Below are 27,294 nucleotides of genomic sequence, written 5' to 3' on the forward strand. Positions count from 1 at the left end.
ATCAAGATAACATTAGAAAAATCTAAACTTAAAGAACAAAACTACGTTCAAAGCAGGTTTTTTTCCCAGAAAATAAAGACTTCTAAAATCTGTTTTATACTGAAGTTTTAAATGGCCAAGGAAAATTGTCAAACATGTATTGAAAAAGATAAACTACACTAATTTAAAATCCAAAGCTAAATCTTAAAAAAAAGCAAATTAAAATTACTGCTACAACTTTATAATCTAATTAGAATTGTTTAAACCAAACCACTAAAAAAAGAATGTGACCACTCCTAATTACTGAACTCCCTTGATAGTTATATACCACTATTTTTAAGTAGATAATTTCCCCATACCATTTCTAAGGAAACTCACTAATAGTACCAAAGTGAAAAAAAAAGAGAGAAGGAATGGAAATTAACCACAGGATTCAACTGTGACAATAATAAGATTTTAAGAGAGGAGGGATGAGTATGTAGGCAGGTGTCTGCAAGGAGCTAGATAAAACAGTGGAATCAGTTTTCATTCTGTAGAACAACCATGAGACTTGCTGCAATGTCAGCTCCAAGCTCACACTCCAGAAAATGCTCATTGATCATGCAGCACTTTATAATGCGCATAGGCTTTTTTCTCCTGCTAACCCCGCCTAGCTTCCCTTTGCAGCTTCTCTCAAGCCCTCTACTCCCAATAAAATCTCCTCCTAAAGGCAGCGAAATGTTTAATAAATTATCTTATTAGACTTAGTATTAGGAATAGCACTCACCATCCTGAAACCTCTTTATCTAAATGGGTTTTTTTTTTCAGTGAGGAAAAAAAAACCTAAAAAACCCCACAACCCCACAGATAAGAAAATGGACTTTAAGTAGCAACAATTATAAATACTAATGCTGAATAGTATACTATACCTAAGGCCAAAATCAATTATAGTTTTGCTTTGACATGTATTTCCTTGAACTGATTTATACTCAAAATAGGTTCTTACAAAATTGATACACCAAAGAGAAAAAGAAAATATAATTTTAAATTCTCATGACTCAAAACACAGGAAATTTTTGTTAGCTCTCTAACATTAGTGCCTTAAATTTTAGGGTTTTGAAATTTTAATTTAGTAATTTAAATATTATATAATAATCAAAGGCACATGAAAAATCTAGGACCAAAGAGTACCAGCTAAATTAAGCAATCACATTGATATATATGCTTAACGTTATCCTAGAAGCTAAAATAATCAGCTGTTTTGAACAATTAATAGCAAGCAAAGCTTTAGGCTTATATATGTAAATGAATTCTAAGACAGGATACTAAACCTACTCAAGCAGCTTTGCAGACCCCACCTTCTAATGAGTTAATCTAAAGGTCACCAAGAGCACAAGGCTTTTTATTAAGTCTGAGGCCCCTTCATTTTTCCTATCAAGCATACATCTACAATTTGAGAAAATATTCAGTTTAAACAAAATAATTCTAGACTTGTTTAGTAATCATGTAAACCAGACTGGCACATTTTCATGCGGAATGAGGTCTGACCTGTCTGTGTCTTGCTTTTATGTCTTGCCTCTGCTCTCTCATCTAATCTATTCATCTGTAAAATTAGTCCTGCAGATAAGATTTCTTTGTTCAGATTTTAACTTTCATTTTATTTACAAACCTAGCCCTACCTCAAGAATGTCTTCTAGAACATATGCTTCCATTTCAGCCGCTGTCTCCACCATGTTTTATCAAACTGCCATGTTTCTTACTGCACTATGATTAGATCATTGCCAGCAGGAACACTCCTCTGTGTCAGCAAGGGAACAGGAAATGGAATGTTCTATTACATGCCTAAAGCAGCTTAGCTGTTCAACAGCCAGGCATCTACCAAAAGAGCAGGGGGTGACTCACTGTGTATTTTTTAAAGATACAGAAGCTCTATTCCAAAGCAAACTTCTGTCAAGCAATTTCAACAGGCAAAATAAAGTCTCTTATTTTTCCATTGCAAATTTTTAAATTCTAAAACTTCAAAAAGGAAACAGTTATACACATTTATATTTTAAAAGCTATTTAACATGTCTGGCTTCCTGGTTAAACAAAAGAGGTTGAAGTGGGTTAGGCAGCAATTTATCCTTAGTAAAGCCTTGTAGTGAGATAAATGCCTCTATTATAAACCAAAGAAGGAGGCAAGATAATGCCAAATTAGGAATTTGCTCACCAGGCAAATGGACTATATAGCATAAATGTATAGTTGTTGACTTGGAGGTGTCTAAAATAATTATACCAACGCAGATTTTTTTTAAATGGTAAACTGGTTAATATAAACTAATCTATTTGGAAATAACTAAGAGAATGAAATTAATACTCAACTGATTTACAATCTCTGAAGCAAGATATACCACATATTGCATATTCATTTCCTACTAGTGTCTTTAACTTTATTTAACAACCAAAGAACTGATCTTTTTTTTTCCTTACCTTAAATACTACAAGAGAGTAGAATATTACAGATAAATTAACTTTAGAGCCTCTATATTTGCATCAAAGAGTAAATAAAATGAGTGAATGAAAAGAGACAATTTATATAATATTCATTACTGTAACTAATCCTTGATGTAGTAAAATTTGTCATTTTTTTTCTTATACAAAATAGACTATGAAAAATGATATGGAATAAAGGAACAATGTTTTATGCTCTGCGACATTAATATAATGCTGTACTTGTAGAAACCAAACTGAATTTAAAGATTTGGATGATCCCTAAATCTGCAGATTATCAATCCAATTATAAATCTAAAGTGAACAACAGTTTTTCTAGTCTAAATTTTCATAACCTAACTAAAGAAAATGAATTTTTAAAAGAAAAGGAAAAATAGAGGGGAAAACAGAGGATAGAATTAATAGATTTATTAACTCATAAGAACCAAATCTAAACTGAGAGAAGTGATGATGTAGATGACATTGCCAGTAAAATCTCTTCAAAGTGACATTGTGGTTTAGCTGAAAGAGATTTTGGAATTCTCTTGGGCTTCAGTTTACTTATCAATAAAACGTGATAAACATTCATTAGGCTTAGAATATCTATTATGTATCACAAACAAGACAGATAAGGTTTCTTTTTACAGGTTTAAGTGAAGATTAAATGAGATAAAATATCTATTACATGGAATATCTATTCAGATATTTAGGAGGCACCCTTACTGTGCCAGACAATATATGAATTAAAAAAAAGCATGTTATTTAACCGTCACAAATCCACTAATCTAGTGATGATATTTTTAAATATTTATAAATACACTGTGCTTACAATGTGCCAGGCACCATTTTAAATGTTTTGCATATATTAACTCAGTTCTCATAATTATCCTAAAATGCAAGTACTATTATCATACGAAAAGGTAAGTACCATTATTATATGTGGAAACTGGGACACAGAGAGGTTGAGCAACTTGCCCAACTTACAACAATTAAGCTAAGAAGCTAAGATTTGATCCCAGGTAGGTGGGCTCCAGAGTCCATCCTCTGGACCATCAGCTATGCTTCTCCAGGTGACATTATTGTCATTTTTTACAGATAAGTAAACCAAGTCTCAGACAGCACACACAGCTATTTAGCAGAACTGGAATTCAAATCAAGGTCTGTCTGACTCCAAAGGCTTTGTGGAATGAATGACCAATGACAATATATATATTATTTTCCCTCAAACCACACATAGTGCTTGTATTTATGTATGGGTATGTCTGGCATTTGTAGGCTCCTCAAACAAAAATAATAAGTTTTCATTGTCAAGATTTCGTTTAAAAGGAACTGGCAAACTGGCTTTTAATACTTCCTGCCTTTCTTGTCATTTCTTCCACGTTTCAAATAATTTACTTCATCCTGAAACTAAGAGAAGTCATTAACAAGGTCACCCTTTCTCAAAGTCTCCTCCAATGTAAGTAAACAAACAATACGTTTGGGTTTCAATGAACTCATCTGTTGGAGGGCTCTTCTTTCCCGTAAGCCTCCTTTCCTCCTTTACTTGACAAGAAATAGAAACCCCTTAGGCTCAAGTCAATCAAATTACTCTCTCTCCTCCCCTCTCTTTGGTGCTAGGATCATAGGGAGCTTATTTTGTATTGATATTTACTGTTTAGTTTTTCAAAATAAATGTGATTATGAGTTTCCTACAGAATTATGGATGTCTCCTTACAGCTTGATGAAAAGTCATAATTTGTTCACCAATTTGTTCACTGATTTGTTCACCGATGCATACCCAGGGTTAGCACAGTCTCCGGCATTAGAACAGGCACTTAAGTATTTGTTGATTAAATAAATGAATGCATGAATTAAAAAAATCATCTGATCTCTAGTAATGCATCCTAATCCCTTTTAAATTATTGCTATCACTGGTAATAATTTGATGATAGAAAAACATTTGTTCTTAGACTATTTCTGTAGGTCAGTGAAATAAGACATTGGAAACAAGTATTCAGTACAAAAAGAATTGAAATTTCAGAATTTCTGTAATTCTCTAACAGCCTTAAAATAGTCACTTTCTCCTTAATGGTTTTTTTGGCTTTTTTTTTTGGGGGGGGGGGGTCAATAGCCTCTGCCATGGCAGGATACTTTGTGCAAAACAATGCAAAAGGAGATTGATATTCCTCTGCTTTAGGATCCTTCATCCTAAAAGTGAGCCACCTTTTTCACCCTCATTTTGTAGGCAAGAAAATTGTATTCCCATTTGTCTAAAATGGATTTCAATGGAACAAGACTTTTTATTCCACAGTCAAATGCCAAAAGCAGTAAAGTGTAGTCATTAACATACTAACAGTTATGCAAACAAATGTAAATTAACGAATGACTTAAAAATCATGAAAGAAAATACTGACTAAAATAAGAAGACTCAAATGTCCAAAGTGAAGAGAGAAGGTAAAAAAGGGGGTAAAGGACAGAAGAAACTCAAATACCTATACTGGGTAAAGGAATTTTCCAACATTTACAATTTTATTTAGGACCAGTACTGATTTCCTTGAACAAGGGATAAACAAGCAAACCAAAACCAAAAAAAAGTAGAAAGGTGCAGACAAGAAAGCAACCCTATGAAACCTTTTTTCCATGAGAAACTTCTTTCTTTGTAAAGAACTTCTTTCCTTGTAAAGAAGTTTTGTTCCCATCAAATATATTTTCCTATTTACAGAAAGGCCAAACTTTTCTAAATACACATTTCCAAACAGAACAAGGATGGATGATGGCAGTAGGAAAAATGTAATGATCTCACTCACCTACATAAAAACATACTACTAGAAAAACAAATCTTAACTGATTTCACCTCTCAAAATGTAAAAAATTTACTCTTTACTTTATAATATTTCTATTTTTCTCCTTTTTACCATGTAAAATATATTTTAGCAGAATTATGAAACCCAAGTGTGAAACAGCCCGGACCAAGTATAACCATGAAAGATAATTAAGCATTATATAGAATTTAAATTAAAAGGTTAATACAATCTGGTAAAATTTCTGAAAGCCCGTATGTTATTAAAACAGCACTATCCCTAGGACCTTACCTTATATTTCTGCTAAACCAGTTATGCTATGAAATAACTGAGGGTTCTAAATGGACATCTAAAGCAGCAGAGCAATGCTCTGCTCTGTATCACTACAGATTTTTTTTAGTAACTATGGTTTTATGTATAGTTATGTATAAAGTTATATATATGTATAAAGTTACATAGTTACATAAAGTTTTATATGTAACTATATATATATTACACAATATAACAATATAAAAGAGAATACAGGGAAAAGTAAATCTGTCTCTCACTAGCCACTAAGAGGCACAACTAGTTAGTATATTCTCCCAGAAATAACCTATGTGTAGTCAAGCGTATTCTTCCAGAAATAACCTATACGTGGTTACGCATATCTTAGTGTAAAATTATTTTCATACAATTGGAATTATATTATGCATATTTTCTGCATCTATATTTCTTAATTTAATATTCCTTAAAAACTGTTCCAGATTAACACATGCAGATCCATCTCTTTGATTTTAACAGCTGCTCAGTTTTCCACTGAAGAACTGTACCATATTTAGTACTTAGCCCCCTACTGATGGACAATAATATTGTTTCTAATCTTTCACAATGTTGCAAAAATATCCTTGGGCATATATTCTCTACACACACCTGAATGTAACTGTACAGTAAATTTCTTGATGAGTACATATATTTAAAATTTTAATAGATATTACCATATTACCCCTTTAAAGAGTTGAATTAATTTTCTCACAGTGAATGAGATGGCCTGCTTCCCCACAAGTACAAAGTATTAACACAAATCTATTAAAAAACTCCAGAACTGAGATGAGCATAAATTTTAAAACAGGTATTATCTAGATTTAACTTTAGTTTCTCATCCTTTCTAGTTTTCAAGAAATCTCAAATCAAAGTTACACCTCCTTTCATCTAACTTCTGTTCCTTTCAAAGTCACATAAATTCATTCCCTGAAAGATTAGGAACCAACTTCAATAACAACAAAATGTTACAATGCAGATTTATCTATCTATACATATATATATATGCATGTAGTTGGGGAAGAAAGAAGAAGGGAAAGTTCAATTATCTACCTTTAAAAAAATCTACTGCTAAAATACAAGTTCCATCCAAGGTTTAAGAAGTTCTTTAATTTAGTAGACTGTGAATAGATGTTTCTGCCAGAATTTAGCATTCTAAATATCCAGAATTTCTTTGGGAAATATTTGGGTATATTCTCACTAAAGTAAATTAATAAAATGCTGATGGATATATTTATTTGTTCACCTTCCACACTTACTTTCAAATTATTCATTTTTAAAGCATAAAATTCTAAAGTAATTCTTCCATCATCATAAAAAAAAAATCACTGTATACTAAGAAGAATATAGGGCCATATTAATAAGGGCCATAGTAAGCAGTATTAACACAACAAGCACCAATTAGTCTCTCTTGGTTTCTTGATATACACCCCAGGTCTAAATTTGATGGTAATATTTTAAAATAAAAATTATTAAACCTTCACCAGAACCTCCAAAATAAAATTAGTCCACCACCAAGAGTCTAAAATCTGAAAGAACTCAATCCTGATTCTCAGCAAGTTTAACATAAAAACATTTATAGTCTCTTTCCATTCTTCTCTAACACAACTAATAAAGAAAACCTAAAACTCCACATAGAATACTATGGAAAATAATTATATTTAAATGAAAATTTAAATCTTCGTCTAGATGTGTCCTATGTACAGATGGAATACAAGCAATCTTGTCCAAATATAAGTAAGATATTAAACAATGTAAGAAACAAAGCAACTTTCCCCTCTTTCCACATCTTCAGCAATAATTGTCCCTGTTAGACACTTGCATTCGTTGTCTCTACCCATTATGGGTCACATCATGAATTCATTCATTTTATCCAGTGTTTCACAATGGGTTCTATGTATACAAAATTGATAAAAGTTATTGTTTTTAAGCTCACGTTCACCACCCCCCAGATATTTCTGTATTAAACATTTTGAATTAAAAATAAAAACAAGTACATGCATAATAGAAATTACTTATTTCAATTTTGTTATTGTTTAATAGGCTAATTCTACTGGTGGTTTAGCATTCAAACTGGTAAGCAACACATTAGCTGTCCTGTGCTCCAGAACAACACACATCTATCTACCAAAATGAAATATGCACACACACATTGGGGATGGGGTGGGATGTGAAGGACATAAAAATACAAATTAGAAGAAAGGACAAGTCCAAAACCAACTTTTCAGAGTGATCAATTTCTTACCACCCTCCAGGGGACTGAAAAAACTGCTTCAGGTAACTCACTTAAAATGGTATCAAAGCATGGAGAATTATCAGGATGTAAAAATTACCCAGCTAACCTTGGAATTCCATTGTTCTCATCGGTTCTCCTCCTCCGGTTCCTTAATGGTCTGGGGTCCCTGTCAATAAGCACTAACCAGTCTAGTCTATCAAGCTACCATTTCTAGCCTAATCTATTCATAACAAACCTTGAATGCACTGGCATGCAAGCAATTGCTGCAAGTACCCAAAAAGACTTACTACTCTTTCAGATTTCTAATTTATCTTCTAATAAATGTATTACATTAAATTATCTTTATTCACAAAGAGCTTGGTCAGAAATTGCATAATGGAGCACCATTCTCTTTCCCACTGAACTGATCCTGTATATAGCTCTTTGGGTGTCTTCACGTTTGAGAACCTCTCAGAGCACTACTGTAACATTCCATGAAGCTGCCAAGGTCAATATATAAACAGGATTCCATCACTACCCTCATACATATACACACAAAGAAATACTGGTCTCATTCAATATTACTGAGAATTACCGCTAAGGTCATCATGAGGACATCTCACAATGTTGGAAGCAATGTTACAATTACTTTCAACTTCCCCATAAATTTTGGCTACCCATTTATGACCAAATCTTCCACAAAAACTAACATAATATAAGAAAACAGAACGCCATATTTCCCAGCATTTACGTGTGTAATAGATACCTCACTCATGTTTTATGAAGTCAAACTTAAACCACAATTGTATCTTTCAACTCCTCTATCAACAAATTCATATCAGAGTCAAGTATTTTAGAACGCTAATCAACTCCCATACTCTCAAAGAACATATACACCAATTTCTAAGTGAAATTATATAATACTATTTAAAAGCATGACTGAACTGCCAAATACAGTTTTATATTTAATATTTGTTTTTATATCTGGAGGAAACTGCTTCCCTCTCACACATACAAAGTCTATAACTTCCAATAAAATATATAGTTTTAAATTTATTTCTCGTGGTTATTTTAATGCTTAGAGCATAAACAGGACGGCCAACCTGCCTTTAGGCAGAAGTGGCATCAAAATAATGTTGATTCTTTCATTCAACAAATATTTTCTGAGAGAGAGAGAGAGAGTCAGAATGTGTCCTCACTAAGGAAGGGAGGGCTAGGTACACAAGATGAGCCTTATCTTTAGGGAAGGAAGGAAAAGAGGTCACCTCTATTTTCATCTTCCTTCTTCCAAGAGATATAGCCTGCTTCCAATAGGTTGTGGCTCTCCTTGATCACGAATTGCCCTTGTCAAAAGGACAAACCAGGTTTATAATCCTGGCCATCAATACATTGGAGAGAAACCGTCATCTTGTTTAGAGGCATTGTAGGAAAGGAATATTTAAAATTTTCCCTTATTTTTTTTCACAATGAACATTACCTAAAAAAAAAAAAGTTTCCTACATGTTTACTATGGAAAAAATTCAGGTATTGAATGCAGAATCGTGAATGTGATCCAATCAAGAAATAATTATGCATCCTATACAAAAACAGTCACATTTGTATTCTATGCAACTTTCTAATTTCCTAGAGTTAATCCCTGTGCATCCTCTAAAAACCAGGTGGCCTTGGAATGCATTTGCTTCATAAATAGAACTATTATCATCTAACCAGATAGATTCACCACATCTATAATCTTTTTAATATTATAGAATTCAAACACTACAAAAATATAAGGCAAACAGTAAAAGTCTTTGTTACCATCTTGCATAAAAATGGCAATAAATTGTTACACTGTTATTAATATTCTAGTTTTGGTTAGCAGTTTTACCTTAATATTATTTTACTTCTGTTTCTTGATTCACCAACTTTTGATGCTATTTCTTGACCCTACATTGAAGAAATAAATGACTTTCCATTTACACTTCCTTTGTTGTCCTCCATCTCCTAATTTTATACATATTATTTTTATATTATAAAGGTTTATAATATTTTAACTCGTAATATAATTAAATCCATTTTATATATTTCCCAGGTTGATTTTAAAAACCAAAAATCAATTAAGTGAATGCATAACATCATGCTGTATTATTCACTGAACAAAATGTAATTTTTTATCATTTAGATGTTAATGGTTTAATAACTGTCCACGTACACTAGACTAATAACACTCTGAAACTTCCTTCTAGCATTCTTCACTTCTGGGAAGCCAAAGATACCACTGTAACCACCACTGTTTCCTTTTCCCTCCCACTATATCCTCTATCTTGGATATGGTGCTATAAAACATCCCAAATAATATTTTCATAAAGATGCATAGTTTTTCCAAGTACAAAAATATGTTTGTCTTCACATGATAGTGTGGTAGGCTACAGAAAACTTAGGTTCAAATCTGTTTTCCCTCAAACAGTGAAGTCACTGTTCCATAATTCAAGCATTCAGTAGGCTGCTAAGTAGTCAGTCATTTGATTTTCCACTTTTTATTCTCTTTCTCTGGTAGTAATTTTAGGATTTTCTTTTTATCCTTAGAGATCTGAAATTTTATCTGATGTTTTTTAGCTGTGGATCTTTTTCCATTCATCCTGCTTGGTACTACATGGGCTCTTTCAATCTGAAAATTCATCTTTCTCTCCAGCTCAGGAAAGTTTCTTCAATTATTTCGTTCATTATTTTCTCCTTCCCAGTTTCCTGTTCTCTGCTTCTAGAACTCATATGTATGGATGTGGAAAGTTTGTGATGTATTTTCCATACCTCTTAAAATTTTCTCTCAATTTTTCCAGATCTATTTTTTGTTCCATATACAGAGTTTCTCCTCTTTAGTTCCAATTCAACAAGTTGGTCTTGATTCACAGTAAACTGTTATTTGGTCCATCCACTGAAATTCTTCTTGTAATTTTCAAAACCTTTTCCAGTTCTCTGCCCTCTTTTCAGTGCTGCTATGATTAATCAGAGCAATGTGTTCGTAAATCTTAAATGAAATACCAGTTACATTTTTCTTTGAAATTTTCTTCTGTTCCCTGAATTTTATTTGAGGTAAGTTGTTTTTCTATTCATCTTAATCCTCTTCCATCTTCTTCATTTTCCTCAATTGTGCAGTTATCCCTGTCTGTTTATATTAGCAAATGAAAGATCACTTTAGGAGTATACGAAGCCAATGTGAGCTTTCTCCAAGGTTGTTCGGGTTTATTTACCCAAGCGGCTTCTCCCTTAACTGGAGGCATTGACTGTAAGTACTATTTAAAGTGGCAGGACATATGGGTAAGCAAGCACCCCAGTAATGTACATGGGTAGGAATTCAAACAGACTGGGAACTGCCCAAACTGTTTTTCTCTCAGTGTCCAACACCTCAGCAAATGCCTACTGAATTGCTGTTCTACTTTCTTAAGACAAAAACTCTTAGTTCAAGCCTGAAGGCAGGTACCATTGCCACCAGAGTTGTTTAGGCTGGAGAAAGGTCAGGAGGAGGCCCAACTGACCCAGCACTTTGGAAAACAATTCTTTAAAAAATATTCTTGATTATTACCCGAATGCCCACTACTGCTCTTTGTATTTGTAGACTCCAAGCTTGAAGCCTTTCTGAAGTTCCCTGGGAAAACCTGAGCTTACCTCTGGTATCTTGGGTTCCAGTATCCTCTGGGATTTTGCTGTCAATCCAATCCTGTGAGCTTTCTATCTCCAAAACTGCTGGTCCTCTGATGGTACCTGTAGTGGACTGTGAACTGCAATTTTACTGTTCAACATGCTTTTTCCCCCACCCCCTTTTCCTAGTAATATAATCCCTCTTTTTAGTAGGGAACATATTTCATGTGGTTTGGGTGGAAGTGATCCTTCCAGGCTACTGTTGGGGTGGCCAAATAACCCAGATCTAACTAGAATATCCCATCCCCGCCCCCACCCCACCCCCTACTCCTTTGACTAGCAGCCATCTCTGTCTGGCTGAAAACAAAGCCAATACAGAGAAAACAAAACCAAAAAGATTGTGAGAGAAAACAGTACTAATAACATTATTTAAGTCTGGATCTATTCATGCCTAAATTAGATCCCCCTCCCCCCTCGCCCACCACCACGTTAACATACATTAAAGTTAATATGAGCTAATAGAAGTTTTTTAATCCTCTTTAAGGTAATTTGATTAATACCATCTTTTCCTACTTTTCAGAAGTGTGGTTTAATTCAGTCTTTCTCAGACACTATCAATGGGATCTCAGGAGAAAAGGAAGGTAAAGGAGCATGCTCAATTCACCATATTTAAAAAAAAAAATCAATAACAGCAAAGTCTGAAGAAATCAAGTTATAGCTTTATAGTTTACTACTAAACATAAAATGTAGGAAATAGTTGCAAACTTTATTAAATACATCTTCTCATTCCATAAGACAGCTTTCACTTCTCCAGAAAAAAAACAGCTATAAAAACAAATTATCTGTCGACTAGTTTTTTTCCAAGTCAAGATTCCAATGGTTTCAGAAAGAAAAAGGAAGAAATTTCCTAATCAACTATTACCCAAAGAAAACATTCTGAATGGTTATGTGGTAGTAATCCCTGGCAGAAAAACTCTGTAGCTATTAGTTTTTACTGGGGGTAGAAATGAAGAAAAGGTTGTTTACTTTTCAATCTTAAACGTGATTAAAAAAAAAAAAAAAAAAAAAAAAAAAGGAGGTCATTGAACTCTCCAATGGAGAAAAGATGAAATCCAATATTCTTGACCTAAGGTTCATAATCTATGATTCAAAGACGTCAAGAACTCTTTGCTATATAGTTTAAATGCTATATATATATGCTATATATATAGCATTTAAGTGCATTTGGGGGAGAAAAGGTTCACAGTTTTCATCAGAATCTAAACAAAATCCATAACCCAAAAAAGGTAAAAATTGTTCCTGACTAAAAAAGAACTTCATTCCAGAATATTACATAATTAAATCCAGAGAACTATCAAAATAAGTAATGAATACTCCCAACATGTAAGGCTGAGTACAAAATATATAGGCTATCTCCATTCTGTATAAAAACCCTGTTAGAAAGGAGTCAGTAGCTCCCATTATGGATGAAGAAAATGAGGTCATGTAAAGCAGTACTTTCCCAAAATCACATAGCAATAAAACAGGATTCAAATCCAAGTTACCCAATCTGGTTTCAAATTCTTTCTATGTTATGATTTTCCCAGGAGAAATACTGGTCAGAAAAGAAATACAAAGGCAGAGTTATTTTCAAAATGAAATGTAATTTTTTATCAGGCACAGAAATTGACAGGAATTCACATGCCTGGGGTTTAATGAGATTGGAATCTGATCCTTCTTCCTAATTGCCCTTCAAGATTTTCAGGGAAACTTCTGCTTATTGTAGTGAGGTCAGGAGGACCTTAATACTTGATTAAGATTTATGAATCCTAACATTCACGACTGCCTATGTCAATGAATGGGCCCTTCTGGCCTCCAATGGGATATAAAACAAAGTTTCTCATGCATGGAAGACAAAGGACTGCAACATCAACTCCATGCTTTTTATGTTTTGGCATAAAATACAGGAAGATCTGGTCACAAAGCTAAAGTAGGTAAAAACTTCCTCTTTTGAAAAGACCTCCTACATACAAGGCATATTCACAACTTGAATCATATTATTATATTTGTATCTGACTAAGAGAACTCAGGCACTGGAGTTTTGATTGGAGACAGAAAGCAGGGTCATGTGGAAGAGAGGATCTTGGACTGTGAGGTGGTTATATGGGGGCAGAACAAGAAAAGAAACGAAGAAATGGTACAAGTGAAAATACTATCCACAAAGCAAGTTAGGAATATTTTTTAAAGGTCTTGAGATTTAGAAAACATCATGATCACATCTTTGTTATCTTGATACTTTGCCATTTTATCTAGAACTTGAGCAGTATCTGCTAAGTCCACAGCAGAGAAGCCATAGCAATATGGTTTGCTTCATCATTCCCAGAAAAGGAGATGAGATGGGAAGAAAAGGATGTGTAGTTCCCATTACTCTTATTTCTTCCTATTAATAATACAATAAAATACTATAAATTTTTAAATTCTGGGAGAATTTAAAAACATATTCTATTTAAATATCAAAGATCTAATGAATGTAGAATAAATCCTAAATGGGCATCTAACCCAAACAACTACCCTTGTGGAATCTTCATTATATAAACCCACTCCCTTAGCCTATGCTTAACTTTACCTGTGATAAAGAACTCACAATATTCCAAAAAGCCTACATTCTGTTTCAAAAAGTTCTTTTGGAATGTTCAAAACACTGATTTCTTCCATCCAATGATTGTAACTCTACTCTTTCAGGAGAATGATAAAATGCCCACTATCACATTACAGATGAAAATGGGTGCCACAGCCCAAAGTCTTCCCACTTCATACCGATAAAGATAACTCTTGGTCCATTCAGCTGTTCTATAAATATCATATTCTAAATTCTCTTCTATAACCTGGTAGATTTTCTCTGAACATATTAAAGTTTATATGCAATACACTTTTTTTCTCATATATACTAGGACATAAAAGTAAAAAGTACCTTTATTAATTCATATTTATAGAAGCTGTCCTGTGATTTTTGTAGCCTTTAATAATCTGTCTAAAATAATTCCTGAGACTGTGTTTCTCAGTCTATCGTCTGTGCCATTATCTTCTTCCTCATGCTAGCTTTATGATATATTCATTCAAGATGCTCCTTCCAAAATACCTTGTTTATGTACCAACTACTCCATAATATTCCTGTTTTACATGCCTGTCTCTATCACTAGAATTTTTAACACTTTAATGCCACCACGTACCCTTTTATATACTTTCATATTCCCAGTCTCTCACAGCTCACAGCATTAGTTTGATACGGAATAAGTGGATAAATGGAAAAAGGGATAATGGTACAATTTCTCTCAGATTTTATAAAAAATTAATAACATAATTTAGTACTGAGAAAAATTAATTCCCATTATAAAGTATTCTGAAGTGAACACTTTAGATAAGGCTCTGGTTCTAGTTCTAGAAATGCCACACATCATTTTAACTTTTGGCTTAAAACAAAAAGCATAAAAGTGGAAGCCAAACTTTAAAGAGAAAAAGAACACAGTTAATATTCAATTTACTTAATAATGTACTAGTGAAACAAGTCCTATGCCATTTAATTCAGCATTATTAAAGAAAAGTATGATTTTTAATTAATTTAACCAAAAAAGATCAGGAAGCTCTCCTATACATAGAAAGCAACCATTTGAGCAATCAATCAGCAAAGAAATAAAACTTTACTTAAAAAAAAAATTATAGTCAACTTCAATAAAAATGTCATTCCTTCTACAGAAAAACAGATCAGCTCCACCTAAAATGAATGAATCGACATGTACAGTTACAGCTAAAAAGCTTTACTGGCAATCTATAAATTCAATAAAATAATCAAATTAAATGGAATTAAGAAGGAAAATCAAAGGGTGAGGTTTTTCTAAATTATAGGCTTTAAACTGTATTTTTAAAAATCCAAATATTACTAATCAGTAATTACATTTTCACAAAGCTCTCTATTCTTCCTCATCTTTCACTTTTAAAAACTGATACTGACAGAGATCCTTATAGTTCACAAAACGTTTTCACACATATTTCATCTCACCCCCACCAAACGAAGGTATTTCATGTCACTTTTATGTGAGGCTCCGAAAGATTCAGCTTACATGTTATACTTACCTGGGAGCATAAATTAAAAGGTATAGATGGGTCTAAAACAATGCTCTTCTCAGTTCACACTTTAAGCACTTAGTATAAAAGAGTTAATCTACAAGGTATATATTCTGATTTGATGTTCCAGAAATGGTGAATAGTACACTGATTTATTCACAATGTATGGAGTCCATCTCAAGATCAATCACATTAATTATCCCAATATAGGGGTCAGGGAAATAATAGAACGGGGTAACAGCTCTAGCTACACTTGTGTAAAGCCTTTTTTGGGATCTTATAAACTGATTTTCTAACCAACACTTAATGTTCCAGGACTACTTACATTGTCATTCACAAGAACCTGTGAAGAAGACCTAAATGCAAGATGCAATGAGCTAATGAGAAATTTATAGAAATTTATACTGAACTTATTTCTTGAGTAATTCTTAACAAGTTACTTATTCCTTGCCTTGATTTTTTTCAACCATAAAACATGAATAATATTATTATCTACCTTTTAAGAGTTGTGACGATTAAATGAGATAACATATACTAAAGCAATCAGAACTATGCCTGATGTACAGTAAGAACTCTTTAAAATATTAGATTTTGGGGTTGTAATTACTGTGCTAGGTGCTATGAACATACTATTGAGTGAAAAATATCACTCAAAGGGAAGGGGTGGTATTTGATCTGGCTCTTTATGGACAAAGTATTAAACAGATAGGGACAGCCAAAGGGAACAGATATGGACAAGGCTTGAGACAAAAGCCACAGTGATTTTTAAAATACGGTGTTGCCACACGTAATAAAATGGTAATCACAGAACAGACCCATGTACCTTTGATTTACCACTTTCACCACTGGAATATATCCTACCAAAATACAGACAGACACAAAGGTACATATCAAAAAGAGTATACTGCAGCATTGTTTGCAACAGCAGAACAATGGATACAACCAAAATTTTCATAAATTGGGGAACAATTAAGTCATGATACACTGACAAGGGAATAATATATCCACAGACAATAAAAGGAAGAAAATAGCTTTCTGTGTATTTACATGGAAAGTGTCTATGATGTACTATTAATTTAAAAAGAAAGTTTTAGATGATATTTTAATAATGATCCCAGTTATGCAAGATAAAAATTTGTTCACATAAGTACACATGTATGTGTGTGAAAATGCACAGAAGAAGGCTTGGAATTATATACATTAAGCTTTACACCTTGGGATATAAATGATGACAGATTTTCAACTCTTATTCTAAATCCTCCTCAACTGTTTAAACTTTTACAGTTAACATACTATGATTTAATAAAAACAGAAAAAAGATACTACAATCCCCCCATTTAGTTTTCTCAACCACAAAAAATTAAAAAAGATACTAATCACAGTTTAGTATCATCGCTGCAAACTTTAGCATAAGCATGATTTAAAGGATGTCATCCTCCCAAAAGAATTAAACTGTACTTTGGTTTTTACAGCAGTTCTTTTATTTTGGCATTTCTTGAATAGCTAATGTGTAAGTTTTAAATCACTCCTAGTTTGTTTGAAATTTATAAAAGAAACAGTGAAACAAAACCAAAGAACAAGAGAATGATAGTGCAAGAGGGCTGAAGAACATTCAGAGTGTGTAGGTCCTGCCCTGATAGTGTATGGAGATGTTCAAGTCCAAAAATAGTCTAGGTAATAATAATATTACACAAAGATCAGTAAGAACATTATATAGATGCTGGTGCCGTTTTTATCTTCTTCCTATTAAAAGCACCTTAACTTCTTTACAGGAATATGTCTGTAAGGAAGGGAGTGAGGGAGAGAAGGAAAGAAAGAAGACTTGCCTCCTTAGAAGCTTAAAAGTAGAAGACAAAAAATTGCTTCAAAAAACCATTGACTAGATTAAATGAAAAATAATTAAATGAAATTGACTAGATTAAATGACTAGATTAATTGACTAGATTAAATGAAAAATAATGCTGTAAAGGAGAGGCTAAGCCTTCCTATATTTGTGCCTAAGAGCCTCCTCCCGAATGCCTCTTTGTTGCTCAGATGTGGCCCTCTCTCTCTAGCTAAGCCAACTTGAAAGGTGAAATCACTGCCCTCCCCCCTACGTGGATCAGACACCCAGGGGAGTGAATCTCCCTGGCAACGTGGAATATGACTCCCAGGTAGGAATGTAGACCTGGCATTGTGGGACGGAGAACATCTTCTTGACCAAAAGGGGGATGTGAAAGGAAACGAAATAAGCTTGAGTGGCAGAGAGATTCCAAAAGGAGCTGAGAGGTCACTCTGGTGGGCACTCTTACGCACAATTTAGACAACCCTTTTTAGGTTCTAAAGAATTGGGGTAACTGGTGGTGGATACCTGAAACTATCAAACTACAACCCAGAACCCATGAATCTCGAAGACAATTGTATAAAAATGTAGCTTATGAGGGGTGACAATGGGATTGGGAAAGCCATAAGGACCACACTCCACCTTGTCTAGTTTATGGATGGATGAGTAGAAAAATAGGGGAAGGAAACAAACAAACAGATAAAGGTACCCAGTGTTCTTTTTTACTTTAATTGCTTTCCTTTTAATTATTATTCTTGTTATTTTTGTGTGTGTGCTAATGAAGGTATCAGGGATTGATTTAGGTGATGAATGTACAACTATGTAATGGTACTGTGAACAATCGAATGTACGATTTGTTTCGTATGGCTGCGTGGTATGTGAATGTATCTCAATAAAATGAAGATTAAGAAAAAAAAAAAACCATTGACTAGATTAAATGAAAAATATGTAAAATTACTTTGTTAACCATAAAACCTTACACAGATGTTAGCTACTTATCAAAGAGCACAGGAAACTGCTTAGAATAAACAACTAATTTAAGTATGTGGCCCTTTAGCTGATCTAAGGCAGTATATATAAAGGCATATATACTGATTAGATATAATCGTTTATTTATGCAATAGAGGTAGCATTCCAAACAATAGGGAAAAGGATAAAATATGAAATAGCTAAGTCAACTGATTAACTATTTGGAAATAAAGATTAAATTACCATCTCCCTCCTTACACTCATATAAATTTGAAATAAATGAATTAAATGTAAAGAATAAGAGGTATGAATTACTTAAGCCACTAAAAAAGTTACTAACTATAAAACAAATAAAGCACTTGATAAAACTCCTTTCTAACATTTCAGTGGCAAATATGGTTAAAAATAGAACATATATCAAAAGGAGAAGGGATGCATAGAAATTTAATCTGTAATACACAAACCTTTTTACAAGGCTGATGAATAAATACCAACAACTGCAGACAAGATATAAAAAGGAAGGAGACAGCTGCATATTCACAATAGCCAGAAGCGGGAGGAAAAAAAAGGGAAGGAGATATTTATTTAGTTTCTCCCAACAAATTTAAAAATCTAACATGAAATGGTAACTTCAGAGAAAACGTAAAATAAAATGCTAATGAACTCAAATTAACAGTGTGTTAAAAGAATACTACATCGTATCAAGTATTCCAAACACAGTTTAACAATAGGAAATGTATGGCTGCAATCCACTATATGAATATATCAGAGGCGGAGCAAATGATTTAAATAAACGCCAAAAAGGCATTTGATAAAATTCAATATATATTTCTGACAAAATTTAACAAGCTAAAGAGAAAGAGGGATACTTAAATTGAAAACGGATATTTGCATCCTAATTTTGGCACACCAACACTCCCATTAAAATCAAAGGGACAAGGATGACCTCTATTACTACTAACAGTCAACATTTTGTGGGTGTTCAGTAATCAGTGCAGTAAAAGACAAAAAATAAGAAGTATAAATATTGCAAAAAAAGAGATGAAAGACAAAATCATTTATTGGAGTCAATATGGCCGTTTGGTCAGAAAAACTAACAGAATAAACTGTCTTAAAATGAGAATTTAGTCTAGTGGCCACATAAATGAGCTCAAAATACCAAAATCAATAGGTTTCTGTATACTCTAACAATAATTAACTAGACTAATGGAAGAAAAAATGTCATTCACAATAGCAATAAGAACCATAAAGTTATCTGGAATAAACTCCACGGGAAATGTGCAAAGTCTATATGAAAATATAAAATTTTATGAAGTACAAATAAAGGGCCTAAAGAAATAGAGGAATGCCATGCTTCTGGATGGGAAGGCTCAGCATTATACATCTATTTCTCCCCAAATTAATCCAAATTCTAATGCAATTGCTATAAAATTCTCAATATTTTGAGATTTTAAGACTATTTACAAAAGATGATTCTAAAGCACATCTGACAAGTTAAATGCATAGTATCCAAAACTCTTGAGAAAGATCAGTGACAGGGACTGCCCTGTGAGACATCAAAACATGTTAGCATATATGGTTGAGCCACCTGAGATCATAGAAATTAGATGACTTGTGACCTAAAAAACAGCAATCTCATAAGGTTGAACCTATCAAAAACTAAAAATTATGTGGACACAGGAATAAACAAATGGTTGTTAGGAATATGGGAATGTTAAGTACGCAAATCCCCCACCCCCACCACCCAAAAACACTAAGTGGGAAGAAAAAGAACATAAAGAATCCCTTCAAGTTTTAATACTCGCAAAAGCTTGGTCAATGACCAGCAAGGTTTCCTACTTCTTATGCCAATATAACTTACTCATTACAGGCAGAACATTGACAGGGAGGGTAGAGAAAAGACAACATAGAGGGGGTAAATGCTTCCTCCAATAATCCTGCACAGAGAAGGATGTTAAATTTAAACCTCAAGGATAAGAAACAACAACAAGCCAGGGGAAGAAAATTCTAGGAAAAAGTAAAAAACCTTTAGCCAGGAAAGGCTGTATGTTCTAAGAATCGAAAAATCAGTATGACTAGATCTGAATGGACTGAAAGGGATATAAACAGAGGCTGGAACAATAAGAAGGACCAGTCACAGAAAGTCTGTATGCCAAGTCAGGGGTTTGGATTTTATTCTAACAGCAATGAGAAGTCAAATAATGATTACTGTTCAGAAAGATTAGTCTAGTTGCTACATAGAGAAGGAATGAATTACAGGGAGACAAGAAAGAGCTGGGAGAACAAATTAAGAGGCTACTGTAAAGTCCAAACAAGATAAGACCCTGGGCTAGGATTATGGTAGTGGGATGGAAGCAGTGCAAAGATTCAAGTTGCACTCTGAAGGTCTTATGCCCAACACTCTTTTTCTTCGCACCCTACCTTTCCAGCAATAAAAACACTGTTTGGGAAACCATTCCAGTCCACCTCTTATGTGGGGTAGAAAAACATGACCTAAGGCTGAACAGAGTATCTGTTTTCTTAGTGACAGTGGCTGGTTCGGGAATGGACATGTGACCCAACCTAGACCAACATGATTATTTCAGGAACCAGGAAAAGAGACTTTTTCTCTTACATTGCTAGCCAGAAAGACGATATAATCCTAGAATTATATCCATGTAAGACATTAATTGACCCCAATGTCTATACTTCCCTTCTTTGCTTGATAAAAGACCACCTCTCCACAAGTTTTACAAAGGTATATGGGCACTAAGCAAGAGCTACAGTTCCTAATCGTAGCCACGTAACTGCTGATGGGACACAGTAGGAAGTGATGCTTGCAACTCTTTAGCCAAGTCCTTAAAAGGAATCTATCTATGCTATATTTCTGTTTCTTATTTTTCATGGGATGGAACACGAGCATGATGCTGGTGAGCCACATTAGACATTGTAGATGAGGTCAACGTCTTAAGGCAGAGCTGTCCTATAAAATTTTCTGTGATAATGGAAATGTTCTATATCTGTACCTTCCAAGATGGTAGTCAGTAGCCACATGCGACTTGTAGCTACCATACTGGACAGCACAGCTTATGGTATGGTATAGCAATAGGACCTCAGATCCATGGATCACCTGAAGGACTATCTCTGGGGTATCACATAAAAGAGAAATAAATTTCTATTTTACTAGAGCCACTCATGTTTTAGAGTCTATTTGCTCAAATAACCCATCCTATACCTTAACTTAAGAGTGGAGTGCTGCCATAATAAACTTGGATAAAGCTTGGATGTGAGGCAACAATGAAACATATCACAGGCAGGAAAGCTAATGACCCTTGTTATGCAGTAGCAAAGCACCTGTGGAATCTGCAACAACACGGAAAGCACATCACATGCCTGTAGTTCTAAGAAAAGCAGTTAGCAAAACTCAGAATATTGGTGTGTGTTGGCTGTTTTAGAGATCAACCAGTAAGATCAACTCAGCTAAGGATTAGGCAGCTTGCAAGCAGAGACAAACATGAAAACAGTGCTTCCAAGAGAAGCTCTCAGCAGCAAACTCCAACCTGTCTAAGTCCAGTAATTTGGGGCATCTCAGGTTGCTTCAGTGCCCAAATACCAGGAAATAAGTTTAACGGTTCTTTGCTAGATGGTAGCAAAGCTCAGATTAAGAGTGTTGTCTTCCAACCAGTGATGGTTTTTGATGTGTCAATTTAGGCTACACTAAGAGAAAAAAAAGGGAGGGAAGCAGTCATTTTGCAGCATACAAAAAATTCTCTCAGTTATTCAACACAACACTAATCTGTGAGGTGATTTTGTAGATGTAATCTAAGTCCCTAATCAGTTGACTTTAGATAGGAGATCATCCTCTGCAGACATGACCTATCAGGTAAGACTGAGCTCTTCCTGACAAATGAGACTCCAAACAGCAGCTGAGTCTCTCCCTTTGTTGGATCATTCCTTTGTGACAGCCTGCGGAGAAAAGCTAAACTTGTGTCCAGGGCTTCCAACCTATCCATGATCCTAACTGCCTGCCTTACAGATTTAGGACTTGCTTAGCCCCCACAACTGCATAAGCCAATTCCTTTTAATAAATCTCTTAGTATATATACATACATACAAACATAAATACATAAGTACATGCATATATGTGTGCACGTGCACATCCCCTACTGGTTGAACCCTGACAGATACATCATCCAAACCTATTATTTCAGATGGCCTCAAGGTAGACAGGAAACAATAAGAGGAAGAAGAACAGACCTAATACAGAGACCAGTAAACAAAGATATCAGTAAGTTCCAAAATTATGATTAAAAGAGATTTGTTGATGTACTTAATATCACATGGACCTGACTTAAGGAAAATAGAATAGAAATCTATTAAGTTTTTCAAAGAGTTTACTGCTAAACTACATTACTGGCCTAAAGCAACATGTGACTAACCTCTCAATAACTCTCCAACTATCAAATGTATACCAGCAGAGAGAGGGCTGCAAAAGTTGCACAATTCCTAGGAACTTCATACTCTCAAATGCCTACATCAGATGTGCCAATGAAGATAACAGACAAGGAAGAAACAAGGACAAAGGCAAGGACAAATGACAGCTGAAAGGGCATTCCTTTCACAGGGCAAAATCAGAGTTTAACCAACAAATTTACACAGCTGCCAGGGCAGGTTGTCATGACTTCTGCCCAGAAGGATTTCATTATTAATATGGACACCTCTCCAAAGGAACTTTCATTATGATTGTCCTATTAGTACTCATCGTTATATAAAGGATTGGGTAAAAAGGGAAAGATAAGATGTTTATTATATTATAGATTCTTGGAGCCACATTTGGACTGAATTGCTAGGAAAGGCATTATACTGACATCCTTCACTTGGTGCTGTATGTAGCAGCTGGATGTGACTTTGGGTTGCTTCTCTTGAGGAAGAAAGAGGAATCTGTTTGGAAGAAAGGCTGTACAAATGTTTGGTGGCCAGAGGGTGAGCCCAATACTTCGAGAAAGGTTTAGGCCAGAGATATAAATTTGAAAGTCACTGGCATAAGGATAAAAACACAAGACTGGGTAAAAATCACCTAAGAAGAAAGACCAGATACAAGACAGAAGAGGGCTCAGGACTGAGCAATGGGGACCAATCAAAGGATGCAGAGTTAAAGGGGTAGGAGGAAGCAGCAAAGAAGCCAAACTAAGAGCAACTGGTGAAGCAGAAATGAAAAAGGAATGGATCGTATTACAGAAGCAAAGAGAGGAGCACTTTTTAAGAAGTAAGGATTGGTCAACTAGAACAAATGCTATACAAAAGACTGAATAAGAAATGGACAGAACAATTAAAACACTGTATCAAAAAAGAGATCCATGTATCATTGGAAATCAAAATACATACATAGCAAAAGAAAATTTCTAAGAATATCTTTAAAATATCAGGGTAAGAAATGTCTCCAGAAGCCATAAAGGAATAACACATTTTACTACACAAAAATTAAAAAGACACTATAAACAGAGACTATGTGTAACAAATAATACCGTGAAGAATCAACAGACATAAATATAAATTGCTCCTTAAAATCACTAAGAAAAAGACAGATATTCTCAATAGAATAATAGGTTAAAGATAAAACAAGAAATTCTCAAAAGAAATTCAAATGGAAAATAAACATGAAAATGTACTCAATCTCAATAGCAATCAGAAAAACGAAAATGAAACATTTTTTGTTTAACAATTTTAAAAACTAAGATCATATCCAGTGGAGTAAAACTTGGGAGTATTAATCAAATTTAACATGTGTGTACCCTCTGGTCCAGCAATTCCATTTCCAGGAATCTATCCCACAAAAATATTTTTATACTAAAAAAAAAACTATAAAAGGATGTTCACTTTGTCATTATATTTGTAATAGTCTTGTACTGAAAATATCTAAATGTCTACCAACATAAAAGACCAAATAAATTATGGACAGTCATACTATGAAAGCTTCCTAAGTAGGTGGGAACAATGAAGCAAATCCTAAAGTACTCTTCCAGACAAACATACATGCAAAATATCCATTCACTCTCATCAAGAAAGAGAACTGGAACATCTGATATGCCCCAAGCTGCTACCAGCATTTACTCAGAAGGAGTGGGATTAAAAAAAAACACAAAAAAACCTTATTAGAAGATTTTTTTTTAACAAGTATGAACACACTTAAAAGTTTTTACAGTAAAATACATAAACACTATCAGAAGACCCATCTCTTCAATTGATATATTTGAAGAATGCTCATCAATGAAACTCTGGCAGGCAAAATTTCTAAGTGACAACTCTGACCTATTTGATAGAAAATTCAATACTAAGGAAAAAAGAATGAAAAAGTCATTTTCAATAACTGATTAATTCTGGAGAGCAGGATTATAAATATTTCTGTATTCTTTATATTTTTACTTTGTCAACTTTTCTACAAATATGTGTAACAAATAATTAGTAATGTTTAATTATAAATACTATGTTTAAAATATAATTCAGAAGAGATTTAATATTTTGCTTTACACTGTCCTGTAACTCAATTTCTTCTATTTTAGCACACCTCTACCTGCAGCAATCTTAAGTATACTAATACAGACACCTCTTTCCTTACTACAAAATCTTCAGGGTAAAATTAAGAGTAGACAATTCTTTATTGTAATTTAGTTGTCAAGGGCACTATGGAAATATATCATGTACAGACTTCATCTTAAAAAAATAGAGACAAAATGCCAAAAATCAGTGAGTAGTCTGAGAGATACTTATAAAAGACATAAAGTCTACCCTACTAGAATTCAAAAAGCAGAAGACAAAATGGTCCCTATAATCAGAGATCAATCTAAAGGCATACAATTACACTGAAAACACAGCCTCTCAATGTAATTATATAGGATTTAAAATCATCCTAACAGTTTTTAATTATTAGTAGTCTTACCTCAACAAGATTAAAATTTTTTGAGGCTAGGAAAAATGTTTCAGCTTCTTCAAATTCCTCATAATTCCTAAATGATTCTGCTAGGTCTCAATAAAGCCAAATAAATTTAGTTATAAATTTATATTAATAAGTGATACTTAAATGCTAAAAATCATAGGGAAAATTGAGTTCTATTACTGTTATAACTTCCCATGCATGCAAGTTGAAAAATTTCCGAACTACAACATGAATAAAATCATTTAACTCAACACATACAGCTGTAATGTTAAATATACCCAACTTTTTCATATTCATTGAAAAGGAAATGTTTTAGACTACTAGAGAAAACAGCTACACATAGGAGATGTTTGTCAAGTAAAAGAATTAACCCCTATAGCACATCTCACACTAGTGAGAGCTATGCTAGAGGTTTCCCATGGGGACTGTTTTCACTATTAATCCTACATTAAGAATATAAGAGGGGAACATGACATCAAAAAGGAAGAGAGACAATAATGGGGTCAAAGAAGTAAACTAGAAATCAACCTAGTACAACACAAACAGGACTTCTTTTTCTTCTTGGGTTTCAGATTTAGGGTGATAGGAAAGAGGGAAAGGAAAAAGAGTTCCATGTTAAAGCATATTTATGCCAAATTCAAAACTAACAAAACCAATCTTTCCACAGATCTCTCTGAAACACTTTTCAATCAAATGTTCTTCAATTAACAGACAATCCGTGAGTAAAAGACTCAGAACTAGAATTAATTTTAGGGTAAGTTTCTATTTCTTCACTTTTGTTTTTTTCTGTTATTTTTTGGGGTGGTGGGAGGGGGTAGATAAACAAAAATAAAAGGTCAAATAAAACCAGCTGATAGTATCTTCAGAGGAAAAAATGGGAAATACCCTGCTAGAGAGGCATAGCTATGGACTAGTTCCATAAATTTACATGCCTAATATATACTCTCAAATAATAACAAGATATAAAAATTGAGAATTCTACTTATTTCCAAAATGAATCTACAATATTTTGTATACCCCACGTTTCCCCCTGCTCTGGTTCAGATTTGAGGAACTGGTTAACTTGAACATTAAATAATAAAAATAAAGAATACAGTTAACCAGTAAAATCTGCAATCCTCGATTGTGGATTGCATCCCTAATTCTCCAATCATTTTTAAACAATCCCTGTCTACACCTTCCCTCATTTTGGTAATCACTGACACAGTACAATGGGCCAGAAATACACAGATTTTGTGCAGATGTATCATAGCATTATTCTGAATAAGAATTATGATTTTATAGTTACCTTATTAAATCTTGACCAACCTTACGCTGAATTTCTACCCCAAAAAGCATATAAGTACTTCAGACCAATTACCTAAAAAAACAAACCACATTATTTAAACCTTGATGCATAAAAACCTATTTGCCATTTTTCACTCTATTCACAACAATCTATGAGCAAAACTCACTACGATCTATCTGCAAGCTTTGAGAAAGATTTCACCACATATCAAAATTGTTTACAAAGACACTGAACTCCTAAATTACTCTGATTTTTCCATCTGTTCTCTCCATCCCTTTTTATTTCTGGTGTCTCCCAGAAGCTAAAAAGACAACATGCTTAAAAGATCATGTAGATGGAAGAAGATGGCGGCACAGAGAGGAGTGGAAGCTCGTTTGTTCACCTGGAACAACTAATAAACTACAGGAACAACTAGTAAATAAAATGGAAAAACTGCAGGGGGACAAACATGATTGTCCAGTCATCATACACCAACCTGAATGGGGAGGAATGCCAGAGATTGCAGCATAAAATCTGCAAGTAAAAACTGCTGATCCAAGCTGGAAGCCCCCTCTCCCCACAGCCCAAATAGCAAAGCTTCATGGTGCTAGAGAGCACCACTCTCCAAGAAAGCGAACACAGCTCAGCTGAGCTCCAACTGGGGTTTAATTAACAAACGTGGACTGCTCAATACAAGATACAAATCCCCAACAAGCAGACAGAGGCTTTTGGTGACCACTGACATTGGAAAGCCAGAGGATGGCCGCGGACTGGCCCTGAAGGGAGTTTTCTGTCCCTTTTTCAGCTCAGTGGAGAAAGCCTCAGTGATTTTGAGTTCCCAGCACTCTGACCCAGATAACGGTGGAGATAGCACAGGCAGAGAAA

General features: G+C 34.1%; 1 protein-coding gene and 1 long non-coding RNA gene across 6 annotated transcripts in view; both read right to left on the reverse strand.

Moving 5' to 3' along the window:
- ANKRD17 (ankyrin repeat domain 17) overlaps positions 1-27,294 on the reverse strand; it is a 175,378-nt gene that overhangs the window by 138,300 nt on the left and 9,784 nt on the right. The window contains exon 1 of one of the 4 annotated variants that reach the window (XM_037829954.1): positions 1,638-1,867. The exons of the other annotated variants lie outside the window; for them this stretch is intronic. Within the exon in view, the coding sequence (XP_037685882.1) occupies positions 1,638-1,691 (54 nt within the window). The 5' untranslated portion in view covers positions 1,692-1,867. Of the gene's footprint in view, positions 1-1,637; positions 1,868-27,294 lie in introns of those variants that run through there. 4 annotated transcript variants of the gene reach the window in all.
- On the reverse strand, positions 9,587-26,797 carry LOC119529504. 2 transcript variants are annotated; one of them, XR_005215877.1, is made up of 5 exons: positions 26,431-26,797; positions 25,146-25,231; positions 11,365-11,460; positions 10,510-10,694; positions 9,587-9,648 (listed from the first exon to the last, which is right to left on the reverse strand). It is a non-coding gene; the product is annotated as an uncharacterized LOC119529504 (long non-coding RNA). The 2 variants fall into 2 exon arrangements; XR_005215876.1 differs by having other exon boundaries at positions 25,146-26,797.

This window comes from Choloepus didactylus, chromosome 3, assembly GCF_015220235.1.
Source record: "Choloepus didactylus isolate mChoDid1 chromosome 3, mChoDid1.pri, whole genome shotgun sequence".
Lineage (NCBI taxonomy): Eukaryota > Metazoa > Chordata > Mammalia > Pilosa > Megalonychidae > Choloepus > Choloepus didactylus.